At 52.1% G+C, this 26,938-nt stretch overlaps 1 protein-coding gene across 2 annotated transcripts in view; it reads right to left on the reverse strand.

Moving 5' to 3' along the window:
• Nucleotides 1-4,488: 4,488 nt before the first annotated feature.
• Nucleotides 4,489-26,938, reverse strand: part of CPPED1 (calcineurin like phosphoesterase domain containing 1) — a 58,532-nt gene continuing 36,082 nt past the window's right edge. Inside the window, exons 3-4 of one of the 2 annotated variants that reach the window (XM_004586768.4) lie at nucleotides 18,565-18,987; nucleotides 4,489-4,863 (exon numbers count right to left, since the gene is read on the reverse strand). In XM_004586768.4, coding sequence (XP_004586825.2) covers nucleotides 4,634-4,863; nucleotides 18,565-18,987 — 653 coding nt within the window. In that variant the 3' untranslated portion in view covers nucleotides 4,489-4,633. Of the gene's footprint in view, nucleotides 4,864-5,501; nucleotides 5,637-18,564; nucleotides 18,988-26,938 lie in introns of those variants that run through there. The other variant, XM_058680671.1, reaches the window with a different exon arrangement.

A 26,938-nucleotide genomic window follows, 5' to 3' on the forward strand; every position in this document is an offset into this window, starting at 1 on the left:
TTGTGCTTTGTTTTTTTTTCACCATCTTTTTCTGGATGAGGTTGTCCATTCCCTAGGTGCCCCTGAATGACAGAGCAGCTGGGCTCACAGCTGGAAGGGGTAGGGAAGCAGAGCCAGGAGGAAGAGCATCAGGACAAGCAACTTCTCATGCCCAGGACCACAGCACATGGCACGGAATGGGCACGGACCCTGGGGGATCTGCCACCGCCTCTCTCCCTCCTGGTGCAGCCTCCTCTCCGGGCACAGCCCCTCCAGCCCTCCTGTTGGTCCCAAAGCTGGTGGTGACAACTCTTGGCTGGAGTCCATGACTAGACCAAGGAGATGGGTGCTCCTGGCCTGGACCTCTTGGGTGGGGCTGGAAGGATCAGAGGTCTGCCCAGGTCCTACACTACATGGCAGCTCCTGCAAGGCTGGCTTCATGCTTGGCCTGTTTGTGTCTGCTGCAGAAACGGCTGTGCTGTATCAAGTGTGAAAGGCATCTGCTTGCAGTGGGTTCTATTTAGCATGATCTCACTTTTGTGTAAACACAGAGCAACACTGTGACACCGTGCCAAGCTCTGCTTGCTTGGGCCCCGTCTACGTCAGGCACAGCAGGAGCAGGATCTGGGGCCCACAGAATGTTTGCATCTCTTAATACCAGCAGGAGAGAGGCAAAAGTTTCAGGTCAAAGACCATGCTTCAATATATGATGTTAATATGTTATTATATCACTTTTGTACTAATAATACCAAGGCAGTCATAAAATACTTTTGTTCTTAATCCATAAAGAGGAATAGAGTCCCATGAGTGAGGGCATAAAACAGAATTAACAGACACATTTATTTTGGTGCAAAAAGTTTCTTGAAACCCACTAATGCTTTTTTCATAACAGACTACCCTCTGTTTCAGAGAGGCCCAATGTTACACTTCTGTTTAGAAAGAAAATGCTAGAAGACACCTTAGAATGTTTTATGACTCAAGCAAGAGCTGAGCCTTGTTATCTCACCAAGGTGTGATGTGATGTTTGGAATTCACAGAAAAATTGTAAAATTAGAAGTGCTATGAGCCTCAGAGATCCTATTCAAGGATTTTGGTTCTCTCCCCAAATGCCTGCAGTGGTCAGAGTGGGCCAGGCAAAGCCAGGAGCTGAGAGCTCCATTCAGTTCTCCCACAAGTGGGGTGGGAAGCCCACTCTTGGAGCTGTCACTTCTGCCTCCCAGGGTCTGCATTTAATTAAATCAACACCTCATGTGGACAGACAGCGCATGGCTTCTCTTACTGGTTTCCTGGGACTGAGCGTTGCAAAATGAGCAGCAAAGTATGAATACCAGCTTGACATGCTCATACTGTGATCAACATCCCTGAAATCTTTATGTCTTAGCAGCTTAGGGGAACCCTGCCACCGGGAAATCAGAGGATTCCTCTTTCTTTCTGAACAAGCATCCATCAGAACCCATTACTGTCTGCATCTGCTTCAGGCCTGTGGGTGTCGAGCCAGTTTCACAATGAGTGGTACCCAGAGTGGGGGACCAGGCAGCAGCCAGAAGGCTGATGGCCTTGGCTGTTCAATTTGCATCATCCCAGGGTAGATGATGAACTTGGGTTTAGGGGTAGGCCCTGGAAAGGCCTGCCTGGAGCCAAGGCAGCTAGGACAGAGAGAAGTGACTCTGGTGCAAGCCTCTTTGGAAAAGCCCATGATGCATTGGGAGGGTGTTGCAATTCTCAGCCCAGTTGGGAAGATGTTGACAGCCTGTCTACACAGCACCAGAGAGCTTGTTTTCTTAACTGATAATTAGAGCATCTCTGTGGGGGAGCAGGCTCACAAAGATGCTCCTCCTGCGACTGCTCCATCCACACAAACAAGCCAGCCGGCGCTGGGCTGTGACCAGGAGGCCAGAGGCCACCGCTAATTAGACATGACATCAGCACTTCTACTGCACTTGTCCGAAGTCATGAAACAAAGCTCATGAAACTTTCAGGGCCAGAAGCTGCAGGGTCCCTGGAGGTGAGTGCGGTGTTGCCTGGAACCCCCTCCACTGGAAATCCTTCGGGGGAATATTTGGCTTTGTTGCTGTAACTCCTTGGAGAGAAATCACACACTTAAATAAATCCAATAATGCACCACATCAACTTGGCTGCACTTGTCAGCGGGCACAGACCTTAGGGTGAAGGTGTTTGCTTTTGTATGTGTGGTCTGGAAGAGCGTGACGACGTCTGTGTCTGGCAGAGGGAGGGGAGGATGCTGGCTGTCAGTGGGGTCCCTGTGCTTAGCTATCGGGACGTGTTCGTTATTGAATCAGCACTGCAGGCCGTGCAGGCTGAGCTGAGGCATGATGTGGGTGGGCGGGGGGAGTCTTGTGGTCTCACACCAGGCTGCCAGGGTTTGACTCTGACTCTGCCACTTAGGAGTGTGTGGACAAGCTCCTTCATGTATTGTGCCTCAGTTTCCTCATCTGGGAAATGGGGACAATGCGAGTGCTCTAGCAGGGCCGGTTTTCAACATTCGCTGAGTCCACACATGTGGGATGGTTAGCAGAGGGCAGCTGGTTTTATTCCTCTGCGGCCGAGTTAGACTGTTGTGTGGGTGGCACCTGCCTTTTTTCCCCATCAACCACACGCACTCAATAATCATCACTGATGCTATTCTGGGAATTCAGGAATGCAGGGGCCACCCTGGGAGGCTCGGGCCAGGAGGGGGACAGTGGGCTCTCACAGCTGCACTGCTGGCCTGGGGCATGGGTTCCACAGGTGGCACCCGTCTCTTGACCCTACCCATCCTGCCACAAGTGGGGGAGCCCTGAGACGCTACCTTTCCTGAGCCCAGTAGTAAGTACCCCAAAGCACACTACTCACAACCCTGAGTCTTTGTTGTTCACAGTGAAGAGCATTTATTGCTTCCGTATGACACCAATCAGCTGAACACTTCACGTTTGTCTGGGTACACCTTTCCAGACTTTGCTCTGAACTGCTTGCCAGTGTGTCAGGTTATTTGAACATCGGTGGGGATTTCATATAATTCCCTCTTCTGAGCATCTTCTTGGGGCGTTTTTTAATCATTTATTGATCTTACGAGGTTCTAGCGACAGGTAGGTGGTATGAGCAGCACAGTGTGTTTGCATCACATGTTCTGATTTCCGCTTCCTTCCCCATGCCTCGAGGTGGAGCATTCACTGCGGGCAACACAGCCATGATGCCCCACTTCCTGTTACCCACCCAGACCGTGGCACTGGCACCACGTCATTAGGAGCCAGGTGTTCCCAGGTGCCAAACAGGGTCCGATGCCTCACCTTTACTGTCCCTCACTGACCCTCTCTCATTTTTACCTCTTCTATCCATACCTGTTGTAAAGAAAAACCAACGTGAAGCATGGACACAACAAAACCCTGAAAGTCAGCCATTCAGGTTTTAAAAGTTGGAATTTTGTGCCAGGTTACTGATGAGCTCTGGTGCCTTCCTCATGTGCAGCATCCCTTCTCTGGTTTCTCACAGATTTACGTATCCAGGTATCTTTCCATTTAACTTCGCATCGCTTTGCTGCATGGGTGGAACTATTCCCAAGTCAGAGCGTAATGGACCTTGTGGGTCCCTGGTCCCCTGGCAGCTTTAACCTTGGTGCAGGATGACTTGATGCTGTTGTGTTCACTCTGAAAAGGTTTATTTTTTTTTCCTGAGGTATTACAAGGACCAGGGTCACTTATCTGCCAGGACAGCTATCGGAAAAGACCAAGAGCATGGATTGTCGTGGCTGCTGAGGTGCGGCTGAGCAGATCTGGCAGGAAGAATGTCATTTCTAGACAGCCCAGCCTGGCTGGCACTGCACCTGTGCGCCTCACCAGCTCCCATGCCGGTGTGCACCCTGCAGCTCAGGGCATGCGCCTGCACCTGCAGGACTCCTTGAAGTCAGCCTAGCTGACCCTGGTACTGAGAAGTTACTAGGGAGCAAAAGGGAGAGGAAAGGGGTGAACTTTCATTTTTTTAAATTTTTAACTTTTTATTAACAGATTATTTATTTTTAATTGGGAAGGCAGATTTACAGAGAGAAAGATCTTCTATCTGCTGGTTCACTCCCCAAATGGCCGCAACGGTTGGAACTCAGCCGATCCAAAGCCAGGAGCTAGGGGATCTTTTTCCAATCTCCCACAGCACTGCGCCATCCTTTGCAGCCTTCCCAGGCCATAAGCAGGGAACTGGAGCAAACAGGACACAAACTGGTGACCATATAGGACCCTGGTGCTTGGAGGTGGAAGATCAGCCTATTGAGCCAGGCCCAGGGGGTGGCCTTGGTTTTGTCCTGCATGTGCGGAATCGGGACCACCACTGATGTCAACTGGAGCTGGTCCATTTGCAGATAATCCAGGGTCACCTGTGGATATCAAGGTGGGATAGTCGCAGGTGGCAAGCACACAGAGGCTGAGTGGAGAAGCACAACGGTAGGTGACTTTTATTCAAATACGCAGGCACAGCACCGCCTGCTGTCACTTTTTCTAAGCGTGTGGCTGCTGGGTGCTGGAACTCCAGGGATAATGCCCTGAGGACAGGAAGTGACAATCCTGCCTGTCTGCCTGTTCTTACATTCCAGCAATTGCCTGTCGGTGCTGGTGATTCTGGCAAAATGCAGGGCAGTGGGCGTGGAGATAGTGGCTCCTGGCGGCCGTCATTTCTTCTGCAGCAAGGCCATGAGCTCATCCCCTATCCCTTCCTCACTCAGCTGGTCCAGGCTGCGGTACTGGTGCACGATGGTGTCTGCGGTGACCACCACGACTCGGAGCCCATGGGTGTCCCTGCCTAGCTGGCAGCCGATGGCAGATGACACCACCATGTCGAGGCTGCGGTAGGTGCCGCCGGCATTCCTGTGGTAGTGCCCTGCGAACACGGCTTTGATACCTGCAGGGGGAAGGGAAAGACACATTAGGGGGCCGGGGATTTGCGCCTGGGGTAACACAGGGCCTCGCTGTCTAGTTGTGTGCAGCATCACTGACTCTTGTATTCCACGAGGATCGCTATCCTGTGTGACATCTAGGAGAGTCCCAAGGATAACTCATAGAAAAGGTCTTCAACGTGCACAGAAAAAGGTGTATTGTGGAAAAAGCCGGGACTTTAAGCACTTTTTATGCTCAAATAAACTTACACTTTTTATTACTTCAGATAGACAGACAGACACAAACAACGTGCAAGCAAGTGGGGGTCCATTCGCTTGGTCCATTGCCTGGATGCCAAAACTGGGAAGACCAGGACCTGTCCTGCAGCTTAGGAATCAGAAGACATCGGAAAAGCAGCAGTCTTTTGCTTGTTTATATGTTTACTTTTGCACAGTGGTCCCTTGGAATCTGTGGGAATTTTTCCGCATGGAACTCACACACGCCCTCCTGGGCGGCTGTGTCACCAGCTGTTGGGCTGCCTTGTTCAGCCAATAATGACAAGAAAAAAGTCTGTGCGTGTTAAGTACAGACACAATTAAAAACATGTTGGAGCCACAGTTGATGGCATACAGAGGACTGTCATTTAATGGTGGGTTCAAGAGAAAAAAGTCACTGCTCACAAATTTCCTTACAATTTCACGATGGCTCTGGCAAGCTGGCAGAGCTGTCTCCAGCACAGTGATTACTGTGTCTGAGGTGGCCTGAGGAGCCCAGAAGGAAGGAGAGACCCAGGCTGGCCTGCAAGAACAGACACACATTTTCCCAGTGTCACTGTGGGGCCCTACCCTCCCATCACAAGGTCTGACCCTAGACGGAGGTGGGATGGACAGAATTGAAACCATGAGAGGGAGAAGCCCATCAAGAAACAGCAGGCGCAAAATAAGAATGAAGATAGCCCTAACTCCAGCTGCTACCCACGGAGACATCTCATGCTGGGTGGGACAGTTTACAAACTGCTAAGTAAGGGGCATGACTCCCCTGCCGGTGAGGCCAGTTTCTCTAACACTGGGAAATAGTTAAAACAAGCCATCGCATAGGGTGTCCAAAAGTCCTGAACAGAGAATTCAGACCCATGAAGAAAACATTTTATGAGAACAACAATGCACTGAATGAAAACAGCAGTTTAGAGAGGGCAGACACAAAAGATACAGTGTTGGGGGATTAAAATCAAGACACCCCTTATTTCATAGGGTAAGTTCTAGACTGGACTTTAACCAATGAGGACATGGGTGAATGAAAAGTATAACCAAGTGGGCTAATGGGCAGGTAAAGCCAACACTTAGGACTTTAGCATTGTGTGTCTAGGTGCTGACCCAAAGTCCCAGCTGCTCCGCTTCCCATCCAGCTCCCTAAGAATCCACTGAGAAGGCAGCAGGAGACAGCTTGAGTGCTTGGGCCCCTGCCACTCATGATGGAGACCTGGATGGAGTTCCAGGCTCCCAGCTTCAGCCTGGCACAGTCATTGTGCCCATTTGGGGAGTGGATGGATACTATCTCTCTTTCTCCCTCTGCCTTTCAAAGGAAAGTATTACCTAGAGATAAACCACAATGATACCATTTCCCATCCACTAGGATGCTGTAATAAGGTGGGAAGTTAATGGGTGTTGGCCAGGGTTTGGGGGAACGGGACCCTACACTCAGGGCTGGTGCCTGAGCAGCAGTCTAGCTTGTCTAGAGGGTGGCTAGAGGGATTCTTGGGACCAGAAGTACTCCTGCCTAGCCCAGCCTCAGTTGGGGAGTGGACCAGTGGATACAAATTTTCCCTCTCCCTTTAACTTTGCCTTTCAAGTGAAAAAAAAAAAATCTTCAAACGCATCAGTCCAATGTGAAGCCACCCTGCTAGGAGGCCAGGCAGCCAGGGTGAGCAGCCAGGTTTGGCTGGCAGGGCACCTGCTCTTCAACACCCTCGTCCCTCGTGTGCTTGGTGCTGTTCTATCGTGAGTCCCTTAGGTGCCTTCCATTTTTATTGGTTTACCTGTAAGGTGAACAGGGACAATGCCCAGGATACAGAGTTATGCAGGAGGGGGTCACGGACGTGGTGAAGAGCCCACCCTCCCCAAACAACCACCTGCAGGAGGCTTTCTCTAGGACAGGGCCAGCTGCCTCCTCTGAAGCAGGCTCCAGATGTCGCATGCAGGCTCTGGTCCAAGCTGCACTTGCAGTCCAGGTGTGGAGGACAGATGAGCAGGGGAGTCTCCCTGTCTGGGCTTCCTATTAGCTTTGACTGGGGAAGGCATCATCGATACGCCACTTGGTGGATATGATGCTGGATTCATCGATCTTGGTCTCTCTGACAGGCCTAGCAAGACTGGCAACAAGTTTGTACATGGGGCCACCATGCATGTGCGGGTCTCTGAGTATTAGATAGAATGTCTCTGCATTACTGACCACTGGAAGGAGATGACATGTGGCCTCCTAAGTGACCGCTGGGTAGAATTCCCAGCAAGGACAGCAGCCACAGTAACACAGGCCAGCTCCTCGGGTCCCAGTCACAGACACACAAAGCTGCTATTTTTAAGCTATCTTGTCTCAAATTCATCTCAAATCAATAAGAGGACTGGGTTGCTGTCTCCGTGTAATTTACTATTTGATTATTGGAAACTTGCTTTGAATCAATCAGGAAATCTGGGATGCAGCACAGTGTAATTCTGATATTAGAAACTGACGTCCTTAAGGCCTTGGCACTCCAGACACGGGCCTGGAGAGCGTAAACAAATTCTGATTGGGCAGCAATCCAATTTCTACTGCCTGAGTAGACATACGTAAAAAGATTATGCATTTTTACCATTTTTACCATTTTAGCCATAACAGTGAAAAGTGTGTTATCAATCACCAGTTACACTCTGCCTGGGCAGTAAAGAAAGAGGTGTGATTCTTAAGGAAAAAAGAGACAAAGCAACTGCAAGGCCGGGCGTGAATGCACAGAGAACAGGTGCTAAGAGCCTGAGCCTGGGGCCAGTTCCGGTCTAACTTGTCCCATTTCTGATCCAGCCCTCTGCTTACACCCTGGGAAAGGAGCAAAGGATGCCTCATGTCCTTGGGACCCTGCAGCTACATGAGAGACCCAAAAAGAAGTTCCTGGCTCCTGGCTTGGCTCCAGCCATTGCAGACATTTATGGAGTGAACCAGTGGATGGAAGACCCCTCTCTCTGTAGCTCTTCTAAATAAAATAATCTTAGAAAGCAAAAAAGAATGCAGGCCTGTGGGTACGCTTGTCACAGAAGGTGGCCAGTTCACAGACTGGGAGGTCCTGGTCAGTGGCCACTGCTGGCCTCAAGGCAGAGGTGAGATGGAGTTCCTTTGTCACGGGGAGGGGTGTGTGCTCTGAGCACAAAATCAGGCCAATCTCCACCAACTTCCCTCTGTGAGGAGTTCAGCTCATGCCCAAGCTGGGACTTTTGAGCTCCGTTCTCAAGTAGGTGGTCACTTGTGTGATTCCTGGGCAGGCTGTCTGTGGCCAGAACTACTGGTGAATGTGGAGGCGGGGCAGGGCCTGCTCCAAGTTCTCCGGCCTGCAGAGGAAGCAGAACGTCATCTGGCAGCGTGCCATTTACCGTGCACCTGCTGCCCGATCTTAAATCCAGCTGTCAGCACAGGGGGTTTGTTAGAAACATTCTTGTGCTGGATGGCATGTGTGTCAGATTGAAGTTTGTCTAAAAATACTGAGGGGGGGGACGGTGGGGGCACTGGGAGGCAGAGGGAGCTGGCGTGGGGGGCACTTATGAGCAGGGAGTGCTCTGTCTGGGGGTGGATACAGAAACCCCCAGATCTAAGCACCCTCAGTGGGTCCCATCCTGTTTAATAACTGGGACAAGGAAAATCTCACCGGGAAGGGATCCTGTGAGCCAAATGAGCGTATCTCCCCATGATTTTGTGGGGGTTGGAACCCCTCCTCCTGCTCCAGCCCCGCCTTCCTGGGCAGGTCACCATCACCCCCACCCCCAGCCAGCCCTGTCCTGGGCTTGGCCCATGCCCTTTTCGCTGTCCCTCTCACTCATGACCACAGCTTGGCTGAATCCCCGACAACCCTGACTATCCCTAACCCAGGGTCACACCCCTGCCCAGACCCAGGCCTGCAGCTCCCCGGGCCTCACCTCACTCAGCCCTACTGGGCCATCGCACAGTCACTATCTTGGGGATGCAGGAGTCACAAGGGACTCCCATCCTCCTCCTGTTCCCATCCCGACCTCTGCCCCCCTCCCCATGTCAGGGCTCACCTGAGGGTGTGTGTTTATGTATGGCCCCTCTGTGCTGTGACAGAGAAGGAGGAAGGCAGACCAGGGCGGGTGCAGCTGCTGAAGGGTGGCATAAAGAAGGATCTGGGCTCTGTCTGCCTGTGGGCTTTGCTCTCCTCAATGTGTTTTCAACACTGCAAGATGGCCGCGGGGCCTGCAGGCACCATGTCCACTCCCCAACAGGAAGAAGAGGCAAGTGCCCACAGGAAGCGTCCCTGAAGGCCCTGCCTGCTAAGAAAGTTCCAAAAAGGTCGTTTAGTTACACTACAGGTCACGCGCTCACACTCCAGGTCACGCAGTCCCACCTTGGGGCTACGGCAGCAAACATTCTCAGTCTATCATGCTGGCAGGGAAGAGCAAATGCTATCTTTCTAAAATGCAAAAGCCAACCATGCCACTTCTCCAAGTACAATGGCTGGGGATTCTCCAGCACCCTAGGGTGCTAATCTGGCCCCCGTCCCAAGTCACCCATCACAGCATCTCCGTTAGTACCCCAACTGGGCTGTGCCATGGCCCTGCCCATTGCTGTGCCCTAGGTCTGCTCAATGGGCTCTTCCTCCCCTCCCCTGGGCCACCACACTTGCCCCACGGGACAGAGCAGGCACCTTCCCTCCTATCCCTGCCATCTCCTCTGTACTGGCCTTGTGACTCCTGGGGTCCCCAGCTGGTCTGTGAGGCTACATATGTGTGACAACTCAGAGGCTGTCACCCCAAGTGTTAAAACGCAGGACACAGGGTCCACGGAAACCAAACCCGCAGACCACAGCCCCTTGCTCATGGCTGGAGGGGCTTGTGTGGCAGCTGCCAAGTGCTCGATGCTTGGTGACAATGCAGGGCCCCACAACCGCTCTCCTCAAGCATCACACAGCAGTGACCCATCTTTGCAGCCTGCCCCAGTGCCAGCTACTGACAGCCCATCGTCCCTTTTCTTCCAAGAGGTAGGGATGCTTCCTGTGTCTCCTCCGCCTTGCCTCTTGGCCACAAAGCACCGAATGTTCGGCACCTGCCCTTAGTGACTCCCTCTGCCTGTCTGGTCTGGCCATCATCATGGACCTGCACTTCATGATCCTCGGTTTTCATGTTGGGTGACATCTAAAAGACACACTGGCAGGTTTTTAAAAGACACAGCGGTGCAGTGGGTTAGGCCACCCTGTGTGACGCTGGTATCTGCTATGAGCATCAGTTCCAATCCCAGCTGTTCTGTTTCTGAGCCAGCTCCCTACCTCCCAGGAAAGGCAACAGATGATGGCTCCAGGGCGTGGGCCCTGCTGCTCATCTGGGAGAGCTGCCCGGCTCCTGGATTCAGCCTGGCCCATGGCCCAACCCCCTGTGGTTGTGGCCATTGGGGAAGCGCACTAGCGGGTTCAAAATCCTTCTTTCTCTCCCCCTTTCTCTGACTCTGCCGCCTTTCCAATAAATAAATACATCTTAATAAAAAGCAAAAATACAGAGGAATACAAAAGAATGGCATAACATTCATATCCCCACCACTCACAGAGAACAAATATTAACATCTTACAAAGTTTGCTTTCAGAGTTTTGAAGAAAGAGCTATTACAATTACAGCCAAATCTCCCCTTTGAATGGAGGCGCTCAGCTTTGCTTTGGGTGCCTGGCCAGATGCGTGCCTAGAGGATCAGTGGCCTCTACAAGGTCAGCAGTGGATACTTTATCACCCTGACCAGAAGATAGGACACAGGATAAATGTTGTTTATACTGTAAGGACTAAGCAGAGGAAGAAACAGAAACAAGAGAACAAAGCAAGAGGGGAAGGAGCAGCAGAGGAAGGAACACGGAATGTGACTGGCATGGATAATCAAACCATCCCTGCAGCACGAGGTGTACCCTGCCAGAACTTCCATGGTCCTGCCTGGGCATCTCCCAGGCTCTGAGCTCCTGGAGCGTATATGCCCTGTGCTCTAGCTTCCACGTCTTCTTGGATTTCAAAGGCACAGAATGTGTGCTGCAGATGTTGGAACATGCAAAGATGACTATAACCATAAGCACAACATACACTCCACGACAGGAGCCAGCTGAAGGCCGAGGTCTTTAACAGACATGAGTCACAGTTGTGTTTGCCTTCACCAAGACTAGTTCTGCGTGTCTGAACATGTGTCTGGATAGGAGTATTTATGAAACCCCGGGTGCCTGACAATGGCAAGAGTTCAATGAACACGGTATGTCCATGCAGCCCAGTACAGCCATGGACTGGGGATGCTTGTAATGCTGAGATGATGCTTTGTGTGGCATCATCTCATGCTTCCCAAATGCTCTTATGACACTCTCAGCAATATGAAAGTGACTGCAATGAGAAAACAGTAAGGAGTGGGCGAGAGGTGACACTCAAGAGGCGGGTTTTCATGAGGCTGATGTGGACGATGCTGGGAGCAGGCATTATGTGTGCACATATACACATAAGATGCACCCTGTGGACACACACAGGTGCTCGGTCTCACTACACTGTGCCCTGACCTGCCTCCCGACCTTGCACAGAGTCCCCACCGACAGGGTCCTCAACCATCTGAAACCTCCCAAGCTTCAATGGTGGCGAGTTGCAGCCTCTACTTCTAATCCCTGACAAATGACTCAGGCTGTGCCGTTCGCGGACGGCAAAAGAAAGTAGACCAAGACACCAGGGATGCTGGGATTTCACACGGGAACCTCTCACTTAATTTCAATGTGGCTCTAACTGCTATTTTAAAAACCTGACCTGGAAAAGAGAAGACAGGCTGTTTGGACTTCATCCACACGGACGTTGCTGTGCCCCACGCTCCAGGGCTCCCTGCATGACATCTAAGTCTGGGATTTCACAACAGAGTTAGCTCTGGGTTTCAGTGTGAGCTGCAGGTCCAGGGAAGGAAGGCCTGCCTGTACTGGGCAGTCCTGGGGTGTCCAGCACAGGGCCACCCAGCTGTCTGCCAAGTGAACGAACGTGGACTTCTCTTCAGCAATCAGCAACACCCACTCACACATGCCAGATTCCCGATTAGTAAATATTTACATCAGGACTTGATTTTCACTTTAATTAGCCCAACTGTGAGGGATACCTCCAAAGTGAGAAACAGGCCCATCGCTTCACACCAGATGTAGCTTCGGCAGTTGGTCTTTTATCTAGATTTACGGTGAATGAGAAAAGACATCAAATGATGCGATGCTTTATGGGTGAATTGATTGAAACATAAAATGGGCCAGACCTGGGGAAAATGAATTCAAAGCTAAGCCTTAGAAGACAAATTAGAACAGGTAAAATCCTATGAGCTGAGGGGGCCTCCCGAGACACTGGACTCTATAGATGCTGATGGAAAGGGCTTGTTTTCACTAGAAGCCATGTTAAAACAAACAAACAAACAAACAAACAACCTTTTCAAAAGGTACATTAAACAGACCTCACTGTAACATGACTGCTACAGCGCTGTGGCGGAGCACACAAAGCCACTTCCTGAAGTGCCAGCATATAAGGGCATCAGTTGGAGTCCTGGATGCTCCACTTCTGGTCTAGCTCCCTACAGAGAAAGCGCCTAGTTCGCTACCGTATTGGCTGGTGTGGTCTGTGTTTTCAAATCTAAAAGAAGAATCAAATTCAATCACTAAGCCCTTTGGGAGGTTTTCACCTAGTTCAGGGTTTCCCTACCTTTTGAATTAGGCGTAGGGAGTGTCTGGCTGATGGGCTGTGTAAAGGCTGTAAAATCATGTGGTCTGGCCCCTGCCAAGGCAACTGCAGGTGAGACTCCAAATTCAAACCACCTACAGCAGGCTCACTTTTAAGATTATAATTTCATAAGCCTATGAATGATGTTCTAAATATTCAAATAGCCCTGGGTTGCAAAAAGGTATCCCATCCTTGGTCCACGAATACCCTCACCCCTTCCCAAGACTACAAGGATCCTGTGTCACTCGGCCACCTCCTGTGTGCCCCAGGGGACAGCCAGGAGGAATCTAGCAGCCTCACATCTTGGGGTTTACACGGCACACATGGTGGGCAATTCTCCCTTCTTTAATTACACATGGTAAAGTGAGGCTGGCATGCTGCCGGCATGGCCACCTGGCAGATGCACCTGCCCTGCCAGGACAGCTCTCTCTACCTCGCAAAGGGGTGATGGGCACCTTTCTAGTGAGAGGACAGAACAGGCTTACTCATCATGGGGGTCTCAGCCCGGTTCAGAGCCACACAGACACAACATGGAACACAGATGTCCCTTTCTCAAATACTTCCCTTGTGCCAGAGGTGGCACCAGGCATTCCATGCCAACCCCATGAGGTTACCAGCTGCTTCCTCAGCCAGGAGCCTGGAACTCCATCCCGTCTCCTACATGGCAGCCAAAGTCACGAGCATCCGGGCTATCTCCTGCTGTACCCAGCTGGATTAGCAGGGAGCTGGGTTAGAAGTGGAACAGCCAGGACTGGAACTGGTGCCCATATGGGAGGCCACCGTCTCTGGCTGTGGTTTAACTTACTGCACCACAACTTCGGCCCCTCTTCTTTTTTCCCCTTGGTTTTTCAAAACTGCATAAATTCTATGGATGAAACCATTCTATGAAATTCCGCATTCGCTTTTACAGAAAAGGTCAACTTATTGGAATTTGTCCTAATTGACAACATTGCTCTGGGCTCTTTAAAATTACTGCTTTCATCTTTGCACTGAGAATAGAAAAAAAGAGAAAAAGAAAAAAAAAGTATGAAGCTATTGAGGGAAATATGGTTGGTTCAAGAGTCAGGCTTTGGTTCTTTTAAGATGGGGTTTTTCTATTGGAATCCATGTGAACTAGGTCACATTTCCTGGGGGCAGCAGGATTGGGCACAAGGTCTGTGCTTAGCCAAGATTTCCTCATCTGCTCTGTGCTTCCACAACTCCACCAGGGGTATCAGGTGAGCTACAGAGAAAACCAATTGCAGCGTCCCGCTGAAGGGAAGACATGGATGTTCCCCAGGCAGTGTGAAGAGACGGGGAAGCAGCAGGTGCTGCTGCACATCCATCAGTCTTTCCCGCCCTGCTGCTGGTTTACCAGTGCTGGGTACTGACCACATTTTTTTGGATTGCACAAAGAGGGGCTGTTTGCTGAACTTCAGAATAGGAAACAGGCTGCTACCACCTGCACAGAGACCCGAGCTGGGAGGCTGGTGGGTCTCCATTCCTACAGCACCTCCCAGCACAGGTGGTGGCCTTTCCTTCTCATTTACCTCTTCCCCCACTTAAGAGAATTAAGGCAACAATGGGTGATGATTGTCGATGCTTGTTATTACATCGTTTATGCCTCCCACCCGATGATTCAGGATCCTTCACGGAACCTGCTGGAAGGAAGCAGGGCTTGCACCTCCACAGCAGCAGGTACAGGGAGGGAGGGATGCTCCGCGGTGAAAGGATATTTTGTAACAACACAATTATCGTAATTAAAAGCTGCCCTGATATTCTGATGAGCTTTTGACACATTTTTTTTGAGGACCTGCACTGCGGCACAAGGAGATGAATGAAACTGAAAATAGCTTTTAGGGATAACACTGTGTGGGGAGGGCGAAGGGCTGGAGGCCACAGTAAATACAGTCAGCTGTCATCACCCACAATTTCTCTGATGTTTTTCAGTCTATGAGTTTTACAAACCATCAGTTGGATTCTGGTTTTGCAAAAATGATGCCAACTTCAGCCCCATCCTGCTGTGCATTTCAGAGTAATGGGGTTGAGTGTCCTCCACGAGCACACTCCTGCCAGGGCTTCCCAGGCCAGCAGGTCATGTCCAACTCTAGATTCCATGTCCGTCTGACAGTGCTTAAGGTCATTAAGCAGACAGCTAGGTTTGGGAAGCCTACAGCTGATGGGTGAACTGGGACCACAAGTGAAGATGGTAGGCCAGCAGCCCAGAAGAGGTCCTTTCACCTTGCAATTCCTTAAAGGTGGAGCCTGAGGGATGAAGAATGGCTCACTCTGCTGGGTGAGTCTGGAAAGCCAGCAGGTGGATCACAGCAGAGACGCACCAATTGGCTTTATGGGGCCCTGAGGACACAGACAGAGGTGGCTGGAGGGGCACGGCCAAGCACTCTGTGACAGCTGGACTGGCTCTGCCCTGTGCCTGGCATGCACTGGGTGCTGCAGAAAGAGGAGAACTATGCCAATCGGCCTGCGGGCAGGGGCTGGAGTCCTGGACTCTGTTCCCCTGTTTGCTGCATGGACACTCATGTGGCAGGCCCTCACTCACAGCAGCAGCTGGGCTGGCTGCTGGAATGTGGAGACGAACATAACATAGGCCCGGTTCTGGCAGCCCAAGACCTAGGGCTGGGTTCAGGCAAACCACCACTTCCAGGTCTGCTGGGATCACGGGAAGCTGAGGAAGAACCTGGGGCAGCAGGAAAGGCTTCTCACTCAGAAGCTCTCAGAGCAGAGGGCATGGCTCAATGGGGCCATGGAGGCCGGGGGAGGGCAGAGACTTCTGAACAGGGCAGCGGGCAGCCTGGTGAAGACCGGGGTGTCTCAGGAGGGTTCCGGCTATGCAGCACCATGGTCTGCTGGGCAGAAAATGCACTGGCTTGGACGAGAGGGGAGCAGAGAGCCTGGCTCTAAGCTGCTGCTCAACCCCAGACAATGCAACAACAGTGGCTTCGGGATGTCAAAGAGGCAGATGAAAAGGATGTGAAATGACCAGGTCCCTGGCCAGGAGGCCTCTTCTGGAGACAGAGGCACCTAAGGCCGTTCAGCCTGCAACAGGAAAACCAGCCCTCTATGCTGCCTCATGCTTACCAAGCCACATCCCATTGTCCTTTGGCTTCCAAGCAGCTCTGCTGACAGAACGAGACTGCTGGGCTGTGGGGAGGCTGCAGTCAGCCTCAGATGAGCAAGTGGCCTTCTGGGTAGCCGTGGTTCACCTGGGAGACACCGTCTGGCTCTGCAGGTGCCCAAAGGCTCTGGAATCTGGCTTGCAGGCTGCAGGCCTGACGGCCCATGTGCGATGCTGTCCTCAGGGGAGCGCGGGTGTCCAGCAGGTTTCCCTTGCTGAGTCTCCTCTCTAACTGAAGGGGCTCATGGGTCTGTGCATCTTGTCCTGGCAGGGACATCAGAACTCAAGGGGGTTCAGGGAGGTGGCTGATGGAGACAGCACCTCTGCTGTTATGAAGTCACTTCCATGGAAACTCAGGTGTGACAGTGTCTCCAGGTCACTGGAGCAGTTTTCCACCCTTGCAAAAGGCATGGTGTAGTATTCTCTAAGGCCCTAAAAGACATTTTTCCAGGCCCATCTCTTCAGAACAGGTGGTAAAACATCTCCAATGATGGCACACTCTCTGCCCATGTCTCAAAACCACACAGGAGCCCACCATGTTTCTCACAAGCTAAGGCAGACACTAAGCATGATGCAGAGCAAGGTATGGCAGCGGAGATCTCTCTCTCCTGATGCTTGCTGCTAGGTCAGGCTGCCTCTAACCCTCTCTTCTGTAATAATAAACATATAAATCTCAATCTCAGCAGTGTCTGGTCCAGGGACGCCCTGGGAGGGTCTGAGAAGTGGGACCTGAGCCAAGAAGAGAGCTGCAATGGCTGCTTCTGAGCTTGAACGCTGGGGAGCTGAGGGTACCTTTGGGAGTCAGCCGGATGGCACAGTCTCCAGACAGGCCAGGGAGAGGTGCCTCCGGGGGCAGGAATGAGGTGTGGGGGCCACTGCTGTGCAGGGTCACCTTCGGAAGCTGGGGTCTGTCACTTTCACACTGGGATACCCAGCCTCCTACAGTTACTAATAGCATCGAGTGTCTTCCATGCTCTCCCTCCCAGCCTGGCTCTTAGGACTATTTATCGACCACTTGGTAACCTCGGCTCAAGGACTGTGGGGGGCCTGTGGCTGGCCCTCCAGGTTCCCTGGTCCAAACAGCCATTACAATGATCATCATCCCTTATAAATTACATCTTTGTGTTCAATCTCCATGGATTTTTTTTGCTCCCCAGGAAGTGCAGACCCTGAGCAAGATGTAAGCTAACACCTGGCTGTCTAAACCCTCCACCACATCCTCAAAATTCCCCAAAGAATACTGTGCTGCTGACCAATCAGCAGTGGCCACAGGCACATGGGCTGACCACAGTCTTGCTCATCAGCCAATCATGCATCTCTTGCCCCCAGTCTATGGTAACCTCCACCCCAACCCCTTGGGGCACTCAGGAACTAAGCGATGGCTGCTGGGCTCCCAGTTCCGCACTTTGCTGTGAGCACCTCCTTTCTTCTCCCACTCTGATGTCACGGACTCACCTGCTATATGCTGGATGAGTGGATGCAGGTTTGTGGTGTCCTACGGCACAATCAGTTTAGACTCAGTAGCAACTAACATCCAACTCAATGAATTTTTCTCCCCCAACTTAGGAAAAAACTGAACCAGTCTCACTGGAAGGAAGCCGAGTGGGTCTGCAGGAGCCACCCACTGCAGCCACATCCAGTGCTGGTTTGGCTCACATTTGGGTAATATTGGCAGACATCCCCTGTCCATGGCTTCCTTCCCTTTCCTGAGTGCACACGGCCACATGCAGGTGTACCCTGGCACCCCCACAGGATGCCCATGGTCCACAGTGATGACTGTCACATGTTTAGCACTCAGTGGGCCGGATGTGTTCTCAGTGTCATCCTTGCCACCACCCTACAAGGCAGCTACAGCTGCCATTCTTATTTCACAGAGGAGGAATCTGAAGCTAAGGTTGGGAGCAGAACCCAGTTCCAGGGGTGGGCTCAGGGTGCGGTGGGACTAAACCACTACCTGTGACACCAGCATTCCACAGGAGTGCTGCTTCAAGTCCTAGCTACACCACTCTTGATCCAGCTCCCTGCGAATGTGCCTGGGAAACAAGCAGAGGATGGTCCAAGTACATGGAACCCTGCACTGATGTGGGGGACCCAGATAGAATTTCAGAGTCCTGGCTTTGGCCTCGTTTCTAGACCAAACCATCATGGCCATTTGGGATGTGAACCAGCGGATGGAAGACATACTTTCTAATTCGACTTGGCAAATAAAGAAGTAATTCTTAAAAAAGAGAAAAATAAGCCAGTACCAGTCAAAGTGCAATCCTCTCCCCATGCTAAGAATGCCTGCCCTCCATCCCAAATCCCAAGTTAACGAAAGGGAGGCTGGGGGCGTGGAAACATCACCCAGCAATGGTGCTAAGAGACGGGGAGTGAACCAACTGGATTAGGGTATTGGGGTAGAGGCCACGTGGCCAAGTCCTGGCTGCTTAGTAAGGACAGAGAGGGATCACAGTAATAGGAACAGTTATGGGTGGTTGTGTCTCCTCCAGGTGATGCCACGGTTTGCTCTAGGACCCAGCCAGCAAGAACACCCTGGGCCACCAAGGTAAGCCTGACCTGGACAATGGACCAAGCAGTGTCCTGTTACAGCTCCCCCACCGCCACCCTGGCTGACCTGTAGCCCCCCACTCCAGATCACCCTCTGCCCCAACACCCGTGGCGCTGGTACCTGCTTCAATGAACTTGTCAGCCATCTCCTGGCGCACGTGCTTGGTGAGGTTGAAGTAGTCATCGTCCTCGTCCACACTCTGCAGGAAGAGAGGAATGTGCTGGAAGACGATGGCGTGGCGGCACCTTCGCTGCCTGGCGAGGCTCAGCTGCTGCTCCAGCCACTGCTCCTGTGCCTGCTTCAGGGCGGGGCACTGTGACGCGTCGAACAGGAGCTGGGAGTTAAGCACCAGGAACAGGACGCCCCCAACCCAGAAGCTGAAGTAGTCGTCTCCCCAGGTGCGGCGGTACTCCTCGACGGTCTCGGCCGTGGGCACGTTGCCCAGGTCGTGGTTGCCACTGACAAAGACCAGCGGGATGTCCCTGTCCACCTCGCCAAGCACCCGCTGCAGGTCCCGCGTCTGTTCCTTCCGCCAGGGTGTGCCTGCAAGAGCGAGGGTGGTGGCTGGTGAGAGATGCACAGAAGTAGGTCATGGGCTCGCTCATGTGAAATACAGGCTTGGAAGAATCTAGAAGCCCACTGGACTGGGCCCATGCAAACCGCAAGATGTCGCTTTGAGTGCTTCCCAGGATGCCTTGGCGGTCAAGGGCCCCACGCAGCTAAGTGACAACGGGGCAGCGTCAGCCCTGATACAGGGTGTCACAGGAACTTCATTTCTCTATCTCGTCCCTGAGTACTCGACAGAGATGGCACTGACTTTCCTCCCCGTCTCAGTGCTCCATCACGTGCACCGCCATGACAGACAGACATGGTTTGGCACGTGAGTCCCAGGTCAATGCTTATCCAACGTGGGCCCTGCCGACAGGTAGAGTCCTCAGGCACTGAACAGCTGCACCAATGGGCAAGTGCGTCATGCCCGATAACCATGGCCGAGGAAGGGTCCAGAGTGCAGCAGAATCCCCAGGGATTCCATGTCTTAATGCTAGGGCATTAAGAACTGGCATGCCAAGGGAGAGACACAGACCGAAGGCGCAGAACCATTTCACAAGTGAGATGATGCAGGCCATGGCACGGAGAGCTTTCCTTCAGAGCTCTGCCCATGCCAAGCGCCCTGCAGTCCCTGCATAGCTGTGAGGACAGAGCCCTCACTGTTGGCCCCTAAGATGCCCAGGGTTCCACTGCTTCAGACTCAGCCTGGTGTGCTCAGAACTCCGGTCCCAATCGGCGTCAGAGGGACTGGGAGACACCCCCACTGTCATCGCATGTGGAGCCTTCCCACCCTGCAGCTATCCCAGTTTACATCAGTGACTTTCTGCCACGTCGCCAGGGGCCTTCAGTGTTCACAGTCACAGCACACTGCTGACAAATGACTTGCTTAAAATTTGATCCTGATAAAATAAGTCAATGAAACAGAAAGATACGAGCCATGTGGATGCCACACAAAGATCTTCAATATACATCAGGTTAGAAATGCATGATGTAAAGGAGTAAAATCACATACACATTTTTATTTATTTATTTCTGGACCCAATGCGATAGCTTAGCAGCTAAAGTCCTCGCCTTGAACGTGTCGGGATCCCATATGGGCGCTGGTTCTAATCCCGGTAGCTCCACTTCCCATCCAGCTCCCTGCTTGTGGCCTGGAAAAGCAGTCGAGGATGTCCCAAAGCTTTGGGACCCTGCACCTGCATGGGAGACCTGGAAAAAGCTCCTGGTTCCTGGCTTTGAGTTGGCTCAGCTCCGGCCATTGCAGTCACTTGGAGAGTGAATCATCGGAGGGAAGATCGTCCTCTTTGTGTCTCCTCCTCTCTGTATATCGGACTTTCCGAGAAAAATAAATAAATCTTTTTTAAAGTTTTTATTTATTTCCCACTTCCCTACAGCCCCTGAACCTTTCTACCGTAATTAGCTATGTAAAGATTGTCAATAATATAATAAAAAATTTTATTTCTTTCTATTTGAAAGGCAAATTTACAGAGAGAAGAAGGAGTGGGGAGACACAGAGAGATCTGTCATCAGCTGATTCACTCCCCAAACGGCTGGACCTGAGCCAATGCGAAGCCAACGGTGGGAGCTTCCTCTGGGTCTTGCCAGGGGTGCAGGGTCCAAGCACTCGGGCCGTCCTCCACTGCTTTCCCAGTCCATAAGCAGGGAGCTAGTTGAGAAGTAGAGTAGCTGGGACTAAAAACAATGCCCATATGGGATGCCGGCACTGCAGGTAAAGGATTGGCCTGTTGAACTACTACATCAGGTCCACATGCACATTTTTAAAATGTCATATAGATCCACGTTTTACAGAGAAAACTCTAGAGATTCAGGGGGAAACTGTGAACTCTGGGTAAATCTGGGAAATGGAAATGAAGTAAGGGGTTCCATTTCTCCCTTTGTTCTTATCTCCCTCCTTCCTGTGCCCCCCATCCCGTCCACTGCCTGAATTGAACTCTTGGCACCATGGGACAGTAGTGAGCCACACTGCCATGGGCCCAGGATGGCTATTACTGGGACACTGCCTTGACATTTAACAGGAAGTGGTCAGACATGGAGGAAGAGGCAAACTCCCGGCCATGAAGCCTCTGCTGGGACTTTAATGTGCTACAACGTAGCGACTGCTGTGAGCCAAGGTGGCTTAGTTCAATTCCAAGAGCACAGGTGTCTACTTCATTGCTGTTTTCTTCCCCCATCCCTCTTCCAGGTGGGGACTCCACCTGCTGAAGGGAAAATATCCATTATGCTTCGCTTAAAGAACGTCGCACCTACCTGCAAAGCGCAAACCATCACGATCCCACACATTTGCTTTTCCTCTCTGGGTGGGAGGGGGGCATAAAGAAGCGAAGCAGCTGGACTCTGAAGCCCCTCGTGGGAAGGGCAGAACAGGACACGAACAGCGAACAGCAGCGAGCCGGTGCCTTCATGTTCTCTCCTCCCCAGCCCTGCCACAGCCAGCAACACGCAAAGATGGCAAACTTCCCCTGGCAAACTGCTGGGAAAACAACCCTCCATCTCTGAGACCGTCAAACTATTTCCTCTCCCCTGTGGAGGGTGTCTAAATAACAGACACCGCAAATAGATTTCAACAGTGTGAGGAACGCATGTGCTGGGTTAGTAGGCAGGATTTTTTTTTTCCCTAACAAGAACAAGCACACACGCCTTCTCTGTGGCAAACAGGCGGGAAATCGGACCCTGTTAATCCCTTCTCCCTGTGGGCGGAGAACTCGCAGGAAAAGGGATGATGACAACACTCCACCGCTGCTGGAGGAAGTGAATGAAGCAGCAGGGCCAGTTAGGAAGCAGAGGGACAACCGGGCGACGTGCTGGGTCACCCACAGGGCCTTTCGCCCAGTCAGTCAGTGGGTCGGGAGGAGGGAGGGCAGAGCGTGACCTTCCTGGGTCACTGCCAGTCGTGGTGACAAGAAAACCCAATTGATAAGGCCCAGAGTAGTAACCTGCAGACCACGTGGGAGGCAGGCAGATGAAGGAAGTGGGAAAGGGGGATACCTCCCTGCCCGCACCAGCTCCTCGGCTGCTCCAACTCCTGGACTTCTTTCTGTCCGTAATTCCTAACACTGGGTCCCCCACTGCCCCCAAGGCCAGGCTCCGACAGTGGTTTCATTGAACTGTGAAGCTGCTTGGGGCTGAAGGTAGATGTGGTATAATGCAGGAATGGCTAAGTGCGGAAATTATCAGAAGACATGGGGCCAGAACAGAGACACGCAGCTCTCAATCTGATACCAGTTGTGGGTCATCAGCAGGGCAGCCCCTGAACTCCTCCTCACCAACTCCCCATTGTCTGAGAAGAGCAGCAGGGCCAACAGCTCCTTCACCCAGCTGCCACCCAAGTTCTACTCAAGCGCACATGCAGCCGTGCACACATGCATATAAATACATGTACAGATGCAATACACATTTGCAATCTACCTATGCACACATGTGCAGCCATAGACACACGTGCATACAAACACACACATGGATGCAACATACACTTGTAACTACCCAGGCACACATATGCACACCTACCCACACATGCGCTGCACACACATACACAGATGCACTCACGTGCTGTCACTTGCTTCGGAGCCTCTTCCCTAACAGCAGGGGCCCAGCGTTCGGCTGTGAACACTGGGTCTTCAGTTCTGGCAGTCTGTGAAGCTGCGCTGGGTGGAGGATGTCCCAGCTAAGAGCTGACTTCTCTCTTCCCCACATCTCAGCTCACAGTCCCAACTCCTCAGGACACTGAGTGTTCAGACAGGGACTTTAGACAGGTGATCAAAGTGAGGTTGTCAGCTGTTCGAACAAGAAGTCACGAGGACCCATGTTCTGTGTTCAGGGTAGGGTGCCGGGCGATCACATCTTGTGCCCCATGAGGTTCATGCCCAAGCTGTCAGGGGCAGAGGGAGAAGGACAATCCCACTGGTCCCTAAGGACTGTCCTGGCAGCGTATGCCAAGGAACCGTGAAGTGAAGTGACAAGAAAAGGGCAAATGGCCCTCCAAGGCTCAGTACCACCATTCAGCTTTGCACAGTGAGTTTCAGATGCTGGGGAAGCATTTGCTGCCCACATCACCTAAGCATTCTCGCCAGTGCCAGCACCAAAGCCATCCACCCCACCCCTAAGCCACGCGAACTCTATGGGAGACTCTGGATGGCAAAGCCAATGCTCCTTAGATGCTGCAGACTTGTGGGGTCACGCTCATTCCCCAAATAATAACAGTGTTGGGGAGTGGGGGGGTCCACGTTTCTGAAGTCATCAGAACTCTGCACGAAGTATATGCTAATAGGGATTCATCGAGTAGCTAAGGTTTTCACTTTATAAATGATCTCCCCGCCATCTCCAACATGCAGCAGTAGTAAAACAGGCAAAGACACCAGATCATATAACCGTATTCTCCAGTGAAAGGTTTCTCCTTACAAATGCACAGTGTGCACAAGTCTGTCTATGCTGGCTGCGTGGAATGTCGCAGAAGTAACAGTGTGGATGCTGGTCAGAGGTCAGGCTTACTCCCTCCCCCCAACACACACACCCCTAATTAACATACAATGCAGACAGGTGACTGTGCTATTTCAACCACATGAGGGCTACGTTAGCTGCACTGCTTTCCTTCCCAGCAAAATATTTCGGGTTTCCATTATTATTGCCATATTCCATGTCTTTCCTCTCTTTTTTTTTCTTTTGAAGCTGCTCTTATCAGCTAGCATGGCAACCTACCCACTATTTATACCCGTAGGTAGCAATGATCCTCAGGGAACTTAATACACGAGGGGAGAGAAATGTGTTATGCAGAATAATAAGTATATCGAGTGTGTTTGATTAGTGGTTGGTAAAGACATAATTACGTGGTTATCTGTTTGTTGCATTAATAGGGGAGCACATGCTAGATGAGTGGAATTAGGATGGGGCGTCCCTAGGCACAGAGCTGCAGGGAAGAGGAAGGTGAGGGCCAGAACAGCCTTCAGGCCCCAGGAAGAGGGAGGTCAGCCACACAGGTTTGACTGAGGGAAGCAAGCGACTCCGCTGGGTGGGCTGGAAGGTCACTTGGCAATGTACGGCGCCAGCTGTCACTCACGTTATGCTCCCTGTGTCCCAGGCACTGAGAAAAGTACTTTACTTGAGCCTCTACCCCCTGACCAGCCCGCTGCTGTACCCCACAACACAGCAGGTTCTCCCTGATGAACTGGGTGGCTGGGTTCTCTCCTTACACTGCCGCCGTGTCAATGAGCAAGGCCCTATCCGTCCTGGTCTTGTGGGTTCTGTGGGGCCAGGGGCACGGAGAACGAGTGGTGCCGCTCACCCAGACTGTGTTGAGTGCAGAGCAGCGCAGCCCCGAGAGAGGCTGGTTGTGCTTGCTGGTGAGCAACCCTCTGCCGAGAGCACAGAAGGTTCCTGCATTTCCTCCTGTCCCCTGACCCTCCTGTCCCCTGGCCCTCCCGTCCCCTGACTCTCCTGTCCCCTGACCCTCCCGTCCCCTGACCCTCCCGTCCCCTGACCCTCCCGTCCCTTGACTCTCCCGTCCCCTGACCCTCCTGTCCCCTGACTCTCCTGTCCCCAGCTGTGAGCCCAGGGGTAGGAGGCGTGAGCATCGGTTACACACTCTAGTTCTTGTGTCCCCCTAGCCATTGACGTAGCTGGTCCAAAATAGTGCCAATGGTTCCACGTGCCCACATGGGGTGTGTGCCCAGGACAGGTCAAGATTAAAGGTTATAGAGACTGGTTTAGAATGCAGTGTAACTAGATCAACTTAAAAATCCAGCCCATGAGGGAAGGCATTCAGTCTTACCCCTCACCAGAACATACTTTGGGTTTGTGCTGTTTTATTAATCATCAGACTGGATAAAGTCATGGAATCAGAATTATCTTGTAATTTTGTTGGCAGTGCAGGATGAAGACCATGATCTTCTGAGCATCAGGGAAAGATGGTGAGTGTCCCAGACTGGCTTTTATAAAGCCACAAAGCAGAAACGGCTCAGAGGAAACCTGGGGGCAACAGAGTGCTGAAGACCTCCTTCAAACCGGAGGCTTCCAGTGAACAGCAGAGGACAGATGACACGGAGGACTTCACTCCTGCCGGCCCATCACCGAGACAGCTCTCCGACGTGACGCTGGGAGCACGGCGGGGGCCGGGGGGACTGGTACATCAAAGCCAGAAACAGGTATACAAGTGGGCATGGGCTTGGCTGACTTGGAACTACCACAGGCCACAAGAGAGGTTACCCAGCAGCATCTGGGTTGGTGCAGCCACCATAGAAAACTCGTCTGCGGTATTCACCAAAGAATGGTATACCTGCAGTTCCTGAAGGCCCAGGAGTTCTGCCTCTTGGGACTGACCTGGGGAAATCAGGGCACAGGTCTACCAGAAGCCGTGAACAAGAACGGGTGAGCAGGCTTTCTCCGAGCAGTGCTGAAACCCAAGTGAGAGACACGCACCTGCCAGTTCATCATACCACACACCCAGGACAAATAATGAACTCTGTGTGATGCTGGAGGGGCCTCAGATGTGCTGCAGGATTCTGCTTCTGAGAGGTTCGGGGTCAGACACAACCACGTTGCAGTGAGGGGAGGCTGCTGTCAGAGGTGGGGGCTCCAGGCCACCCGCCTATGGAGTGTGGCAGGGAAAATATTCACATATTCAAGTGGCTTGCACTATTCTTTTCTAGGGCAAAGCTCAATTTTCAACAAGTTTTTTTAAAAAATGAAAACAGAAAAAACCCAATTCTGTGGGTATCCCAGAGCCTTCCTCCCTACCCACCTGTGCTCAGTGACATCTGTGGTGACAGCCAGTTCAAGGGTGGAGAAGCACCAGCACAGCTTGGAGTTGCTGGAAGCCAGACCCTGGGAGCCCACCTGGCAGTTCAAGGCTGAGGCCAGGGGTGGCCCCTGGGCACTCAACCCCCTCCCGCCCGCCATGGCAAGCAGCTCCACCACGCGGCATCTTTTTCTCCTCTAAGTGCTGCACCCTTCAGCCCAGCAAGCAGCGAGCAGAGCAAAGTGTCTCCCAGAACCAAAACGGGAATCAACAGAGACTGCGGGGAGAAGAAAACACCGTGGTTAATGAGCTCAGGGGCAGGGAGCCACGGCATCCATCACACAATTACGTGATGCTGTATTTAAAGGGAGAAATGACCGAGGAAGCGCTTAGAAATTAAAAGAAGGTTCAGCGGATCAAGCTGAGGGATGCTTTCAAACAGCGGAGGGAGCAAGAAAGGGGATGGGATGGGATTATATGTGAAGAAGAGGAGGTATACTATTTAAGGAATAGGAGTACTAGAGTGTAACAAAGACACGCTCATGCACAAACACAATATCTAATACACACTCAGACACATGTTCACAGAGTACACACACATGCATATTGAGATGACTCTCGACCATACATACATACTTACAGGTGCACACACTCTTACACGGATACACACACATTCACACGTTTGCTCCCTCTCACACATACACTCATGCACATACGCTCACATTCACTCACACATGTTTTCTCTCTCTGTGTGCTTCTCCTGACACCCCTCCTCAGAACAGGCGAAGGAACAGTGCTGCCGGGACTCAGAATGGGCACCTCACGAGAACCTAGGCTCCTGTCCACTCCCCATGTCCTCCAGGCTTGCACTGGGAATTCAGGAAGCAGATGAGACAAGAGGTTCAAGGTGGAGTTGCGGGAGAAGCCAGGGCAGTGAGGCAGAGCCTGCCCACAAGCAGAGACGTCGAGGTGCTGGGAGATGCAACAGCCGCAGCATGTGTGTTCAGATGCTTAGGACAGCTATGTGGGCTGAACACCCACTTCCTGCTGCACTGCTTACTGCCCTCCCCTGGGAAGAGAGATGGGGTGGGGATGGGGGGCCTGCAGACCATGAGGGGAAGCTCAGGTGTTGGAGGGGAGAGAGGAGTCGGGGGGACAGTGTGCGAGAAGAGTGGACTGCCTGGGTGGGGCATAGGA

This window comes from Ochotona princeps, chromosome 24 (genome assembly GCF_030435755.1).
Source record: "Ochotona princeps isolate mOchPri1 chromosome 24, mOchPri1.hap1, whole genome shotgun sequence".
In the NCBI taxonomy this organism is placed as follows: domain Eukaryota; kingdom Metazoa; phylum Chordata; class Mammalia; order Lagomorpha; family Ochotonidae; genus Ochotona; species Ochotona princeps.